The 13,434-nt window shown below is 40.7% G+C and overlaps 1 protein-coding gene across 4 annotated transcripts; it reads left to right on the forward strand.

The window, feature by feature from the left end:
* Positions 1-1,199: 1,199 nt before the first annotated feature.
* Positions 1,200-13,115, forward strand: COX18 (cytochrome c oxidase assembly factor COX18). Of its 4 annotated transcripts, none has more exons than XM_005608725.4 (6): positions 1,200-1,711; positions 2,910-3,010; positions 6,020-6,183; positions 6,882-7,006; positions 8,687-8,794; positions 11,550-13,115. In XM_005608725.4, the coding sequence occupies exons 1-6, from the start codon at positions 1,370-1,372 to the stop codon at positions 11,721-11,723; spliced, it is 1,014 nt and encodes a 337-aa protein (XP_005608782.2). In that variant the 5' UTR covers positions 1,200-1,369; the 3' UTR covers positions 11,724-13,115. The 4 variants fall into 4 exon arrangements, with proteins under 4 accessions (XP_005608782.2, XP_014594292.1, XP_001488534.3 ...); XM_014738806.3 differs by having other exon boundaries at positions 1,208-1,711; positions 2,906-3,010; positions 6,885-7,006; XM_001488484.6 differs by having other exon boundaries at positions 1,212-1,711; positions 6,885-7,006.
* The last annotated feature ends 319 nt before the right edge of the window (positions 13,116-13,434 follow it).

Genomic DNA, 13,434 nt, shown 5'->3' on the forward strand with positions numbered 1-13,434 from the left:
TCCTGGATATTAAAAAGTCAGAGTCCCTAGGCTTCAGTGCCACTGGAAGGGCTAACTGCCAATGTTACCAGCTCTCTGGAGGGAGGGGGGGGTGGCAGCATAGAAGTTGCCTCTGTACTCCCACAATCTTTAGGCAAAATATTTCCATTTAAAATTAGTTCCCGCTTTAAATCAGTAGTCAGCAAATGGTTGCTGCTTTTTTAATTTAAATAGGGAGATACATTGGTAGGCTTTTTCTTTTAAAAAGGAAAGTCTCTATAGAGCATATATTGGGATGTGTATATTTGAACATATTTAAATATCCACCTATAGACATCAATTTGGGTGGGTGCACAATGAAGCACTAACAGTAGCCGCACTTGACATTATCCCAACTTGTCGGAGGCTTCGTTTTAATCAGCATTTTATTCCACTCAACACAATTTGGCCTCTAGGTCTAAGGGTGACCCTTCTATGAGAAACTTTATGTCATTCGTTTGCTTGCTGTTGCCAGGAACACAAAACTAAGAACTAGTCCATGTAGACTTTGCGTATTCTTTTTAACCAGAAGACACCTAATGTTGCTGTTCAGGCTCCTGAAAGTCTATGGGGTACATGTGAGCAGTAGTAAAGTATTCACCACCCTGCTAGTGATTATTCCCCTTAAGTCAGAATATAGTACTTTACCATTCATATGCTATTTCTAATGAAAGAGAAAATATTGAAGGAAACTCAGTTTACAGGTGGGCTTGAAGATGCTAACTGGAACAGATGAGCCGGTTAGATCTTTATACCACAGACTGAATTATGCCTGCTGCTTGAAGGTAGTTAATTAAAACTCGGGTTGGCCACAAACACATGCCTCTCTACAAACTGGCATTTCAGCAACCTATTGACTCTTTGGCAGTATAATCTCAATCTCTAACGGAAGCAGAGTGCACGTAAAGAGGTGGGGAACTACCTCTAGTCACAAAAACCACCCACCAAGCTTAACCTACTACAAGTGACGCCAGGAGGTTAAGTGAAAAAGAATGGAAGAGCACACGCTGAAGGCACTTTCCAAGGCGAGCGCTCCCTAGAGAACGCCCCGCCCGACGCAGGGCAACAGCGAGCTTCGCGACTCCACGCCAGCAGCGGAAAAGTTCCGTGTGCGCGCAGTAGGCTTGCCCAGTGCCGCGTGGGAAAGGCGGAACTTCCCTCTCTCTTGCGTCATCCCCAGTGCGACGCAAGACGTCACTCGCTTGACCAGGAAGGTGAATGGTGGCTGGGGGCAGGCGCGCGTCCGCCTTACGCCAGCGGTCGCCCGCGCATGCGCGTAGCGGCCTCAGCAGAGCGGTGCACGCTGCTAGGCTATGAGCACCGCGCTTCGCGCTAAGCCTTGGCCGCGGATATGCTGTGCCGGCTAGGCGGTAGATGGCTGCGGCCGCTCCCTTCCCTGCAGCTCGGGCCCAGGGGCCCGCCGGCTGCGCTGGCCTCAACAGGCTGCGCCAAGCATTCCGCTCTGCCACTGTGGGCAGTGGCGTCGGTCTCTGCAGTGGGCCCGGGCGGCCAGGGTGGCTGGTACGAAGCCTTGGCCAGGTCGGCGCCGGTGCAGGGCGCAGAGGAAGTGCTGCTCGGCGCGCACTCCGCCACGGGCCTGCCCTGGTGGGGCAGCATCCTTCTCACCACCGTGGCCCTGCGCGGCGCCGTCACCCTGCCCCTAGCCGCCTATCAGCACTACATCCTGGCCAAGGTGAGGGGCGCCGACCCGCGCGTGGACCCTGCGCTTCCGTCTCCGGGGAGGGTTGGTTGACGTCTACCAGTGGCTTAAGATCCCTGGATACTTCCGGTGTGCTTAGTGTTGATCATCGTGACCACTTTATTGCTAAGAAATTTAGCTAGCATTGGATGTGCGAAATAGATGTTTGGCGAAACTTGTACCTGTCATTTCGTTTACCCTACTGGGTATGTGCTCAAAGCATAAGTAGTTACTAAGCTTGCTGTTAGAGAACGAGAGAAATAAAGGAATCAGTACCGGAAGAAATTGTTTGGAGAAACCTATAAAATTACCTTCTTAAAGGTTCTAACAGCCTGTATGTCTGCAGCATCTTTCCTCCCCAAGTATTCCAGCTCATCTTTCTCCGTAGGAAAAAACTAAGCTAGCAATTTGCAAATTTGATTCCTTATTCAGGCCGTACCACCTACAAGCCTGTGTCTGGTTGGTCGCAGCCACTTGACCTTCAGTGCTTCATTATCTTTTCTGTGGAATCAGAATAGTAATATCTTCCTGGCCTAATTCACAATGTTATGGCATGAAATCAGATAATAGGATTAAAGTGCTTTGAAAGCAAAGTATTATTCAAATATGAAACTTCAAAAGTAATGGCTTTCATGGTTTTAGATTATTATAATTGGGGAAGAAAACCCGGAAACGGCACAGGAAGGGAATCATCAGCACCGTTAAGGCAGTGAGCTACTTCACAGAGAAAATTAACACGGGACAGAAATACCGGCAAATTTTTTGTGGCTCTGTGGCTGTCACAGAGCGTATTAAAGCCTCTTAATTAATATACTTCTCTTTTCTCAGTTTCCATTACTGGTAAATCCAGGGATGAAACATTAAAGTGCAGGGTGCAGTTTTCATTTAATCCTTATAATAACTCTGTGGAGTAGGCGCTGTTGTAAGCTTTATGTATGAAGGAACAGGATTTCAGAGGTTAAGTAACTTACCCAAGATCACACAGCTAAGTGTAGAAGCTGGAATTTGAATTTGGTTGTATCTGAGGATCTCTTACGCAAACAAACATGTTATGCTTAGACTTAAAGTTTCTTGGCATGATCAGTAAACCACATTTTTAAATGAGTTGAGGGAATAGAGAGTAAAATTATGAGTGGTTACGAATAAAGATCCTTTATGTGCGCATAACAAATTCTACTTTTTCTTTAGCTAGGTGGAAAATTTGCAGCCAGAAATAAAAAACATTGCAAGGTGTCTTAACCAAGAAGTTGCAGTTCATGCACATCAGTTGGGGTGGTCCAAAAGAGTTGCCAGGTAAGCTGATTCTATGCATATAAGACCGTGAATATATATATAATTTGTAAGTGATGATGTTAATTATAGGTTTGGGTGTTCTGTAGCTTTCGTAGCAAAGTAATTCTTTTTAATATTTTATTAAGTTTATGTGGCATGATAGTTTTATATACTGGACTGAAAACAAAGAAATGGAGAAACAGATAAGAAGAGTAAGTTCCTTGCTCTTAAGGGACACCAGCCTACTTAAAAAGACCTGTTATCAAATAATGACTGAATTAAGTACTATAAATAAGGTACGCACAGGGAGTTGGATCATCGTGGAGCTGCAGGGAACACTTCACAGGATGAAGATACTGTGCCAGTCTGTTAGGATTTTAGTCAACAAATGATACAGATTATTTATAAACTTGGCCTTTTTGTAAAAGGTGTAGCAGGCAATAGCCCACACAAATGGGGAGGTAGCAAATGTGAATGCCATGGTGGAAGCAACTGGATAGCCACGGTGCTGTCCATCCACTGTGGTTACCCTCTGTAGGTGAGTGTCTGGGCTCTTAGAGAGCCCTTACCCAAGGGTGCTTGACCAGGTTGCAGTTGTATGCTTGCCTTCATTCACTGGGAACTTCTATGTCCTTCTTCACTCAGCCTAAGCTACTACTTAGTTTCCCAAATTCTTATCCTTACTGGACTGTGACAGAGTGTTCACCAGTTCACAACAATGAGAAAAATAAGGGCTTTGTACTATGAATATGTAATATATATATATATATATATATGATTATCTATATATTTTTATCTGTATAGGTGTAAATTCGCCAACTATCTTCAATCCGAAATTGCCTCCCTTTTTATTTAGTGTTAAAAAGACCTTACATTTAAAAAAGTCATCATGATAGCTTAATGTCTTTACTTAATAAAATAAAGTTGGCAAACCTATAGTTTTGAAGATTTAGTGATCAGAGAAATCTGAGAACTACAGCTCTAGGCCAAAAGAACAGATTAGTAGCTGCTCACCTGGGTTATGAATCCAGCCTAGACAAGACTGTGCACTTGCTTGTGCAGCACGAGCAGGATGATTGTCCAGACACATCCTTATACAGATGGGTGGTGTTCTAGGAAGACACATCTGAGGGTTTCCTGCATTTTCAATGGAGCTTAGTCTTGAAGGGTGAAAGGGAATTTGGGATGTAGACAGCCAGGAAAGTGGGTTATCTACACAGATGATATAATAACTTCCAAAGGCATACTAATGTAGAAGTCTGATTGTTGGATAACCTAAGTCATTCAGGCACTAGAATATACAGGCATCTGTAGAGGAGTAACAAGAGATAAAGTTGGAAGAGAAGGCAGAGGCTAAATTACAAAGAGCCTGGAATGTCTGTGGTACTGTCTTAATTCAGTACACTATAATTCGATTAAATTCAGCAGACCTGTTGAATGCATACCTTTTTACAAAACATGCTACAAGAGATTTAGAGGGGCCGGCCAGGTGGCATAGCAGTTAAGTGCGCACATTCCGCTTCAGTGGCCTGGGGTTCACTGGTTCGGATGCTGGGTGTGGACATCTGCATCCCACATATAAAGTAGAGGAAGATGGGCACAGATGTTAGCTCAGGGCCAGTCTTCCTCAGCAAAAAGAGGAGGATTGGCAGCAGATGTTAGCTCAGGGCTAATCTTCCTCAAAAAAAAAGATTTAGAGATAAATAAGACCCAACACTTGACCTTCAAGGAGACTGTAGTCTAGAAAGTAGGACTTAAGAACAGGAATAACTAATATAGTTAACAGAGAAATAGATTAAGAAAATCTTCATGAAAGAGTTGATTGAAGAATAGAGACCATTTTGACAGACCAAGAGCATACTCAGTACAAAATCACATTGCTTCAAAAGATGTATGCAGGGATCAAGTCAGTGAGCTTGGATGGAGTGGAGGGATTTGAGTAAAATGTGCTTTCACCTTTAGTATTTCTGGTATAAATCTTGGTTATACATACCATGTCAGTAGTGAAATTTCCCTTGTTAAAGTCTAATTGGCCAAAGACTACCAGGCACAAAGCCTGTAGTCTGACAATATCAGATTTATTGAATTGTTATATAATTTGCGAACATTGCTAGAGAATTTTCAGTGAAAGGCTTTACTTGCCGTTTGTTTAGGCAGCCCCTCAATACAGCCTGTGACAAGTAAAAATTGTACACAAATCTTTTAGCTAATAACCACAACATGAGAATGTTTGTGCTATGGGTATAAAGCAGTTAATATAGTCATACGCTGCCTAATGATGTTTTGGTCAACAATGGACCACATATATGGTGATGGTCCCATAAGACTAGTACCATTCAGCCTGCATGTGTAGTAGTCTGTACCATCTAGGTTTGTGTAAGTACACTATGTGATGTTCACACAACAACGAAATTACCTGATGATGCATTTCTAAGGACATGTCCCTCTTGTTAAGCAACGTATGACCGTATGTGGGAGAAACTCAGGAAAACTGAGTAACTCACCAAAATGGCGGAAGCCCTCACCTTAAATACCATCCTCAGCAAAAGACAAAAGATGATATTGGGAGTGGGAAGAGTCAGAGACTTCAAAGGTGAGGAAGGCAATTCACAGGTAGGTGAAAAGGAACAAACATTTGGAAAGCACACATTTGGCCACACAGAAACAGAAGAACACAGAGCAGGGAGCCCAACAAATAGGCTTTTCTAGTTCGCGTTGTGCTAAGGTGATGGCTTGCCTCCTGAGACAAGTGTTTTCTCTGAATTCTTTTAGGCAGTTAAAGAGGAGGTAAGAGGAAGAAATTTGGGTCTTTTGTTTCTTAAAAATAATCAGCCTAAAGTATTCCTCATGTGAAAGAGACATATTTTGGAGTGGCAAATTTTGTTCCCCTTCAGTACACTCTGTGATGTTTGCACAACAGCAAAATCACCTATCTACACATTTCTCAGAAGGTATCCCCATCAAGCAACACATGACTGTAGTTAAATGACATTTTCTCCTTTCCCTTTTTCCCCTCTTCTTTCAAACTAGGCTCACTTATCTAAAGAATATGCGGAGGCTTGTTTCAGAGCTGTATGTTCGGGACAACTGCCACCCTTTCAAGGCCACTGTTCTGGTCTGGATCCAGCTTCCAATGTGGATCTTCATGTCTATTGCTCTCCGGAATTTTAGCACAGGGGCAGCACGTTCAGAAGGTAGTTATTACAGAAGTTTGTTTCCCCTAAATAAGTTCTCTAACATTGTCTTTGTCATCTAAAGAAAAAAACAACCTCCCATGCTTTTTATAATTAGAATACTTTTACCGTCTTCCTTCTAAGGGTGTAGAATTTAAAATATTAAGTATAAGTAAATTAGCTGTGTTGAGAAAACAAATGAATCTGGGAAGGACATTAGTAATACTGCTTCTTGGAGGTCGTAATGAAATCAGGTTTATAATTCCATAATTCAGTTTCCTGGCCAAGAATTTTTCCATTTATAAAGTTAAGAGACCAGAAAAAGCTTTCATGATTATAAATGTCAACATTAAGAAATGATATAAACTAAAGCGTTTGTTTTTTATTTTCATGTGAAGGCATTTCTAACCAAAAAGTAATCTAAATAGACTTGAAAGAAAGCAGCCTATGGAGAAATAATTATTTAAATTTAAATCTTAAAAGATTACTGCCGCATATCTTTAGGCTCTGTACGTCTGTTTGCTGTAGAAAGTTGCCTGCCTCTTTCCCAATACAGGAAGGACTAGTTTATGTTGTGGAATGAAAATAAGCTGAATAAAACCAATGCAAATCTTTAGTTTGAGGGACGCCTTCTTGGAATTATCAGACTAGTTATGTCTTGTGTATTTCCCTCTGCTATTTTTAGAAATTCTTTTGTTTTCTTTATAAAACTGTCTCAGCAGGTTTTTCTGTCCAGGAGCAGCTAGCTTCTGGTGGGGTCCTGTGGTTTCGTGACCTCACTGCACTGGATTCCACTTGGATTCTGCCTGTCTCCGTTGGTGTCATCAATTTATTAATAGTAGAGGTCAGTGGTTTTAAGTGAAATTTGTTTTCCATTTAAATCATTGGGATTTTGTTGTTGCTGTTTTGACATCAGATATCAGTGTGTTTGAGTTGGCGGTGGTAGCTCTGAGCTAGAATTGAGACTCCTTGGTTTCTGGTTACAGATCAGCCATTGACAAACTGTCTGTCTGTCTTAGGCCAGTTCCTTAACCCCTCAGTGTCAGAATGCTTATAATTAAAATGAGAGCTGAGTCAGAATGCTTCCAAAGTTTCTGTCAGCTTTAAAATTATATGACTTGAATACATACAGTTTTGTGGTTCGCTTCTGATAAAGACAGTAATTAAGATGCCTAATAAGTATAGTTTTATTCCCACAATAGATTGGTGTTTTGTGTATATGCTTAGTATGTAAATTTGTAGGCAGGGAACACAGTCAATACCTGACTGCCATTTTTTAGCTATATGACCTTAGAAAAGCCATAGAATTTCTTTATACATGTAAAATTTGACCTCTCAACCATAGCTTACCATTATCCCATGCTGCTTTACTCAACAGTCTAAGGGAATCATGCCTTTAATTTCATAAAGAGCTGTTCTCAGACTCTGAGAAGAGCATAGACTCTGAACTGGAAGAAACCTTAGAAATGATCTACGTCACTTGAGATCTCACAGACCTCGTGTCTGCTGATCTCTATTTGGGAAATCTGATATACCCCTTATTTTTTCAGACGAGAAGAATGTAGATGATACTGTAAGGTCTTGAGTGAAAATTTCTTGAAGAAAGCCTACATGTGTAGTCTAAATATGTTTCCGTAAGAGCACCTAGCACACTTCTGTGAATGTGGTTGGTACTTAGTGACTATTTGTTAGAAAGGAGGAAGTGATAAACACAAGGTCACAATGAATTAATGTCAGTCCTCAAGTCTTTCCTTTACACTATCTAACGACCCAGCATGCACAAGTTTAATAAAAGCTTATTCTTACTTAACATACACCGTGTGCCAGGCCCTATTGTAATCAACTTACGTGAATTAACTCATTTAATTCTTATAGTAATCCTTTGATGTAGGTACTTTGATTACCTTCATTTAAAGGTAGAGAAAGTAAGGCACAGAAAAGTTAAATAACTTGCGCAAGTCACATAACCACTAAATGCAGGGTTGTCACGTGAACCTGGGGAGTTAGGCTAGAGTCTATGCTCATATCATTACGCTGTGCTGGCTCTTAAATAGGTAATTCATAAGTTGTTACTGTCTTGCCTAGCCTTGATTCTTCCCCTTATTCCATGGAGCCATACCAAAACCTGAGGTATCTATTAAGTTCCTTCTTTATGCTGGGCACTGTATTTAGGTGCCAAAGAAACAAGGGGAATGATTCATACATAATGCCTGTCTTGAAGGGACTTGTAGTCTTACAGATAATCTTTAAAAACACGTTGACATGTAAAAATTATGCTATGATTCTATTTAATATAGCTGAATCTCTTCTTTATTGCTGTTAAAGCTCTATTTAAGAATTCTGCATGAGTTTTTTAAAAGATACATGATCAACCATATAAATTTATCTGTTTTATTTTTAACTTTTTTTACTTTTATTAAAATGTCGGTGGAGGCCAGTCAAAAATCAGTTTGTGTTTTAAAGCTCATCTAATTTAATATGCATTTTCATAATCATTGTATATGTATATATTCTACCCCTTCAGATTTTTGCTCTGCAGAAAATCGGAATGTCTCGTTTTCAGACGTATATTACACACTTTGTCCGTGCGGTATCAGTGTTGATTATTCCAGTTGCTGCGACGCTACCTTCAGTGAGTAACCACCAGCGTTGTGTGTAGCGTGTGCTGACTCCTCTCTGTTCTTAGCTTAGCCTGGCTGCAATTCTGCCTCTGCTGTTGAGCTTCCTCTCACCGCTCGATGCCTTACTAGTTTCCGAGTTTCTGTAGTAGCTGATCTGTCTCTATCGCCAAGTGACACTTGTGTATTTCTTGGGATTGGTTAATCTTCCTTTATGTGAATGTATCTTGACTCTCCTACTAAATCAAACTCCTTTTTCCTTTTTTAATTAAAAAAATTCTGTCTTTTTAATTTAAACTAAAATACCAGTTCACCCTTTTTTTGAAAAAAGTCTTGCAATGTACCTTGCACAGTACTATAAACATAGTATTTGCTCTGTTTGATGAGTTGATATATTGAGTTCTTTCTGTCTACATAGACTGGGCCAAGGAATTTATTACTTAAAAAAGAAACGAAACTTTGTGCCAAGTCCATATGGGTTCATATGTAATGATATTTAACCTCATAACAACTGCATGAGATAGGAACATTTGTCCCCATTTATATGTAATTAAACTTTGATAGAAATAGAAAAAGAAATAGTTATGTTTGCATTTATTTCATGTTTTTAGGCTTTTGCTCATTTCCCATGGATATTAGTGCTAAGAGAGCAAAAGCTGTGTCAGGAATATCTCTGTCTTTGCTTAGAGCCAACACATAGACCATAAAGTAGAATTCATTTGCTGCTGGTAGTTAGGGTTATATCAGCATATATAGAAGTGCTTTATAGTACTTGTCTTAGGAATCTGTAACAGTATGTGTTGAGCATCAAAAATGTGTTTTTAAAGCTGTCCCTTGGACATAATACTGTCGTTGGTCCTGTGTAAAACAGTGTTTTCTCATTTCTAAAAGAGACATCCTAATGTCTGTGAGAATTAATGAAATGACATCAAGTGCTTATTATAGTACTTTTCATGTAGTAGTAATGTTGTAAAATACCCTGTAAGAATAGAACAGTACAGATTCACTACATTTCTGGGGAGAAATAATGCCGCTTAGAACTGAGGAAACCAGATCAAATAAAATAGTGAAGTTTCATGAGCACTTGGGTTCTAAATGAGTAACAGAGATCTAAAAAGCAGTGCCTTAAATCCCCAAAAGTTTTTCTCCAATATAGGAAATTCAGAGTTGGGCAGTTGCGTGTGGAGCTGATGTGCCCGCTCCTTGAGGACGGGAGAGGCCCAGCCTGCTTCTCTCTTACTGCTCCATCATCCACAGCCTGCATTGTCTCTCCTTCGGGCCACAGCATGGTCCTGACGGCTGCTGAAGCTTGTCGTCTTGCAGGAGTGGTGGAGGGTACTTCAGGTGCAGTCAGGCCGTTTTAAGGAGGCTTGCCAGATATCCTACCAAACCTTGCACTTATGTCTTAGTACTGTGGCTACACCTGACTGCAGAAGAGGCTGGGAAGTAGTCTTTTTTTTTAAGATGACAGTATACCCAGCTAAAAATTAGGATTTTTGTTACTAAGGAGGAAGAATGATTCTTAGTAGGCAGCTTATAGTCTGCTGTAATTGGGCTCAGGGTACTTTTTGCTTAGTGGCTAAGACAGATGATGATGATAGCTATTATGCATTCAACGCTGACTTTGTGCCAGGCACTGTTTTAAATGGTTTACATATATTAACTCATATAATTCTCCCAACAATATACCGAAGTAGTTGCTGTCATAATCTCCACTTCAGTGATGAGCAAACTGAGGCACAGAGAGGTTAAGTAACTCTTCCAGGGTCACTCATCTCTTACGTGGCAGAGTCCTAACACATCCAGGCAGTTTGGTTCCTGCTTTTAACTACTCTGCTAGTCTCCCTTCAAGAATGCGATACTTTCTGCCCCTAAAAACATGCTCAAGAACAAATACAAGTGCTTACTATGGGTTCCATTCTGTGCTGCCACCCTACGTGACTTGTCTCAGTTATTCCTCACAGCAGCCTCCTGAGGTAGGTACCGTTCTGTCCCTGGTTCATAGATGAGGAAACTCAAACAGAAGAAAAATAACTTACTCAAAGTTGAGTGAATGGAATTCAGGCTCATGCAGTTTGACTCCAGGACCTAGACTCAACCACCACGTGGTCATGCCCCTGGGGCCTGCTTGCCTTCTGATGCCAAAGGAGACTTTGGAGCAGATGCATGTATGGGAAGGTTTTGAGAGGCTGCAGAACTTAGTCACTGACCTAAATAAATCAATCTGGTTGGTAATACAAAAGAAAGTCGAAGATAATGCTGAGACTCTTTGTCTCAGAAAGAGGCGGAGATAATGCACTCCTGACTACATTTAGAAACTGGTCACTGGGGAAACTTTGGAAGATAGATGACTGTGGAGGAGCATGAGGTCTAGGGAGGCTCAGTTTGTCATTATAAATGGCTGTGACCCTAACCCTACCTCCAGTATGCAGCTTGTCAGGGCTCTCGCTAAGGAAAACGTGCGCTTAATTGCGAGAGAAGGGAGGGGAGATCCCTCAGGCCTCTGCCTGGGAGCTGCTCTCTGTCATCCGCTTTCTATCATGAATCCCTCCGCTTTTGCTTTTTCTTCACTTGTTGGTTTTCCTTTCAACCTTCTTTCTTACCCATCTATTCGACCTGTCACAGATGTCAGCAGGTCTTGATGAGTCCTGGTGTGCTTCTGTTTATAGAGATTGTAATTTTCTTTTTTATTGCCTGCCTGTCTCTGGACCTTGGTGTCCTTGGAAGATGGAAAGGTGCTAACATTCATGTCCTTTCTTCTTTCTATAGTCGATTGTTCTCTACTGGTTATGCTCCAGCTTCATGGGCCTCTCACAGAACTTGCTGCTGCGTTCTCCTAGGTTTCGCCAAATTTGCCGAATACCATTGACCAAGTCAGATTCGGACACTCCTTATAAGGACCTCTTTGCTGCCTTTTATGCCAAGTTCATTTCAAGAAAATGACATACTTTCCAGTAATTTTGAAACTGTTACAAGTGTACTACCACCTTAATATATTTAGAAGACTTAGAAATTCAGATATGACTTAATTTCCCTTTATTTAAAATCATGAATTTTGTGAAGTACTGTGGGTTAAGACGTAATTCAGATATATTTGACAATACCTGAAATCTCTTAAGTGTTAGAAATAGTTATGTTTAATTGTATACTAAAAGTATAAAAGTAGAATGAAAGTGTCTGGCTCTGTTTATGAAATTACAGCTTGCCGGAGGTGCCAGAACTTTGGAGAACAGGAGTATATACTGAATGATGTCAAGTTACACTGAATAGTGCCACGCATTAAAGTTTTATAAAGTAAAAGAAACCAGTGAGTTGATTCTTAAAATTTTGGAGGTATAGAAGATCATAGACCTGTTTGAACGTCTGATAAAGCTATGGTTTTCTCTTCAGAAAAGTCCTGGTACTCACAACATGGGGACCTTCATTGTCCACCACCCCCACCCCTGAAGGCCTTTTTGGTAACTCTCGTTTAAGAAATCTTATTCTAATGGAACATACATTGATCATGAGTTAATATGTGATTTGAAAAAAGTGGACTTAGGTGCAGTCAAGTAGTCCATGCATGCAAGAAAGTACCTAGTATGGTAGGTAATGTTGCCTCTCAACCCTGTTCTGAAAGAATACAAAAAGCGTACATTCCTTTTTCTATAAGAAATCTGGAATATGGAGTATAGCACTAGTACTGCTAGAGTGCAAAGTGGGAAATCTTAAGCATCAAGTTCGTTTAGTCAGAGGAAGAAAACCAGAAGGGCAGCTACCTATTAGGGAGGTGATTTTATAAACTGTCCTTTATTTGGCAGGATTAAGTGCTGTAATGGGTTTAAACTATGGTAGACGTTTAATATAGAAAAAATTGACAAGTAAATATAAATTATGAACCCAGTTTTTTGCTTGTTTAGTTTGAAAAGATGATAAAATTAATTCTGGGTGGGGCCGGCCTGGTGGCACAGCAGTTGAGTTCTCACATTCTCCTTCGGCAGCCTGGGGTTCACTGGTTCGGATCCTGAGTGCAGACCTATGCACCACTTGTCGAGCCATGCTGTGGCAGGCATCCCACATATGAAGTAGAGGAAGATGGACACAGATGTTAGCTCGGGGCCAGTCTTCCCCAGCAAAAAAAAGAGGAAGATTGGCAACAGATGTTAGCTCAGGGCTAATCTTCCTCAAAAAAAGAAAAAAAATAAACTCTGGTTGAGATATTTAGGAATAAATTTGACAGGCATTTGAGAAGATTATAAATTACAAATCTTCATCAAAAGGGAACATGAACCTAGTTCTGACATACCCTGTCATCCCATCTCATGTTTTTACAATAAAATAAAAACTAAAGTGAAATGAATTAGTCATTTCTTGAGTGATGTCTATTAAATCTTAGCCATTTTAGTTGTCATGTTACTGCAGCTCACTGAGCATTTAGAGGTAGCAGTTGAGACTGGATTCTCTTCCCAGCTTCCCAGCTGTGGTTGTGACTGCCCACTTGAGGCAGCTGTGCCTCTCAATCACAGTGAAAGAATGGAAACTTATGTAGGGTCCATCCTCATTATTCACACAGTTCATATTTACCAGTCTGCCTACTTGCTAAAATATATTTGTAACCCCCAAATCAATACAGTCCTTTTGATGTCGTTCTTGGACATACACAGAGTAGCAAAAA

This window comes from Equus caballus, chromosome 3 (genome assembly GCF_041296265.1).
Source record: "Equus caballus isolate H_3958 breed thoroughbred chromosome 3, TB-T2T, whole genome shotgun sequence".
NCBI classification, from domain to species: domain Eukaryota; kingdom Metazoa; phylum Chordata; class Mammalia; order Perissodactyla; family Equidae; genus Equus; species Equus caballus.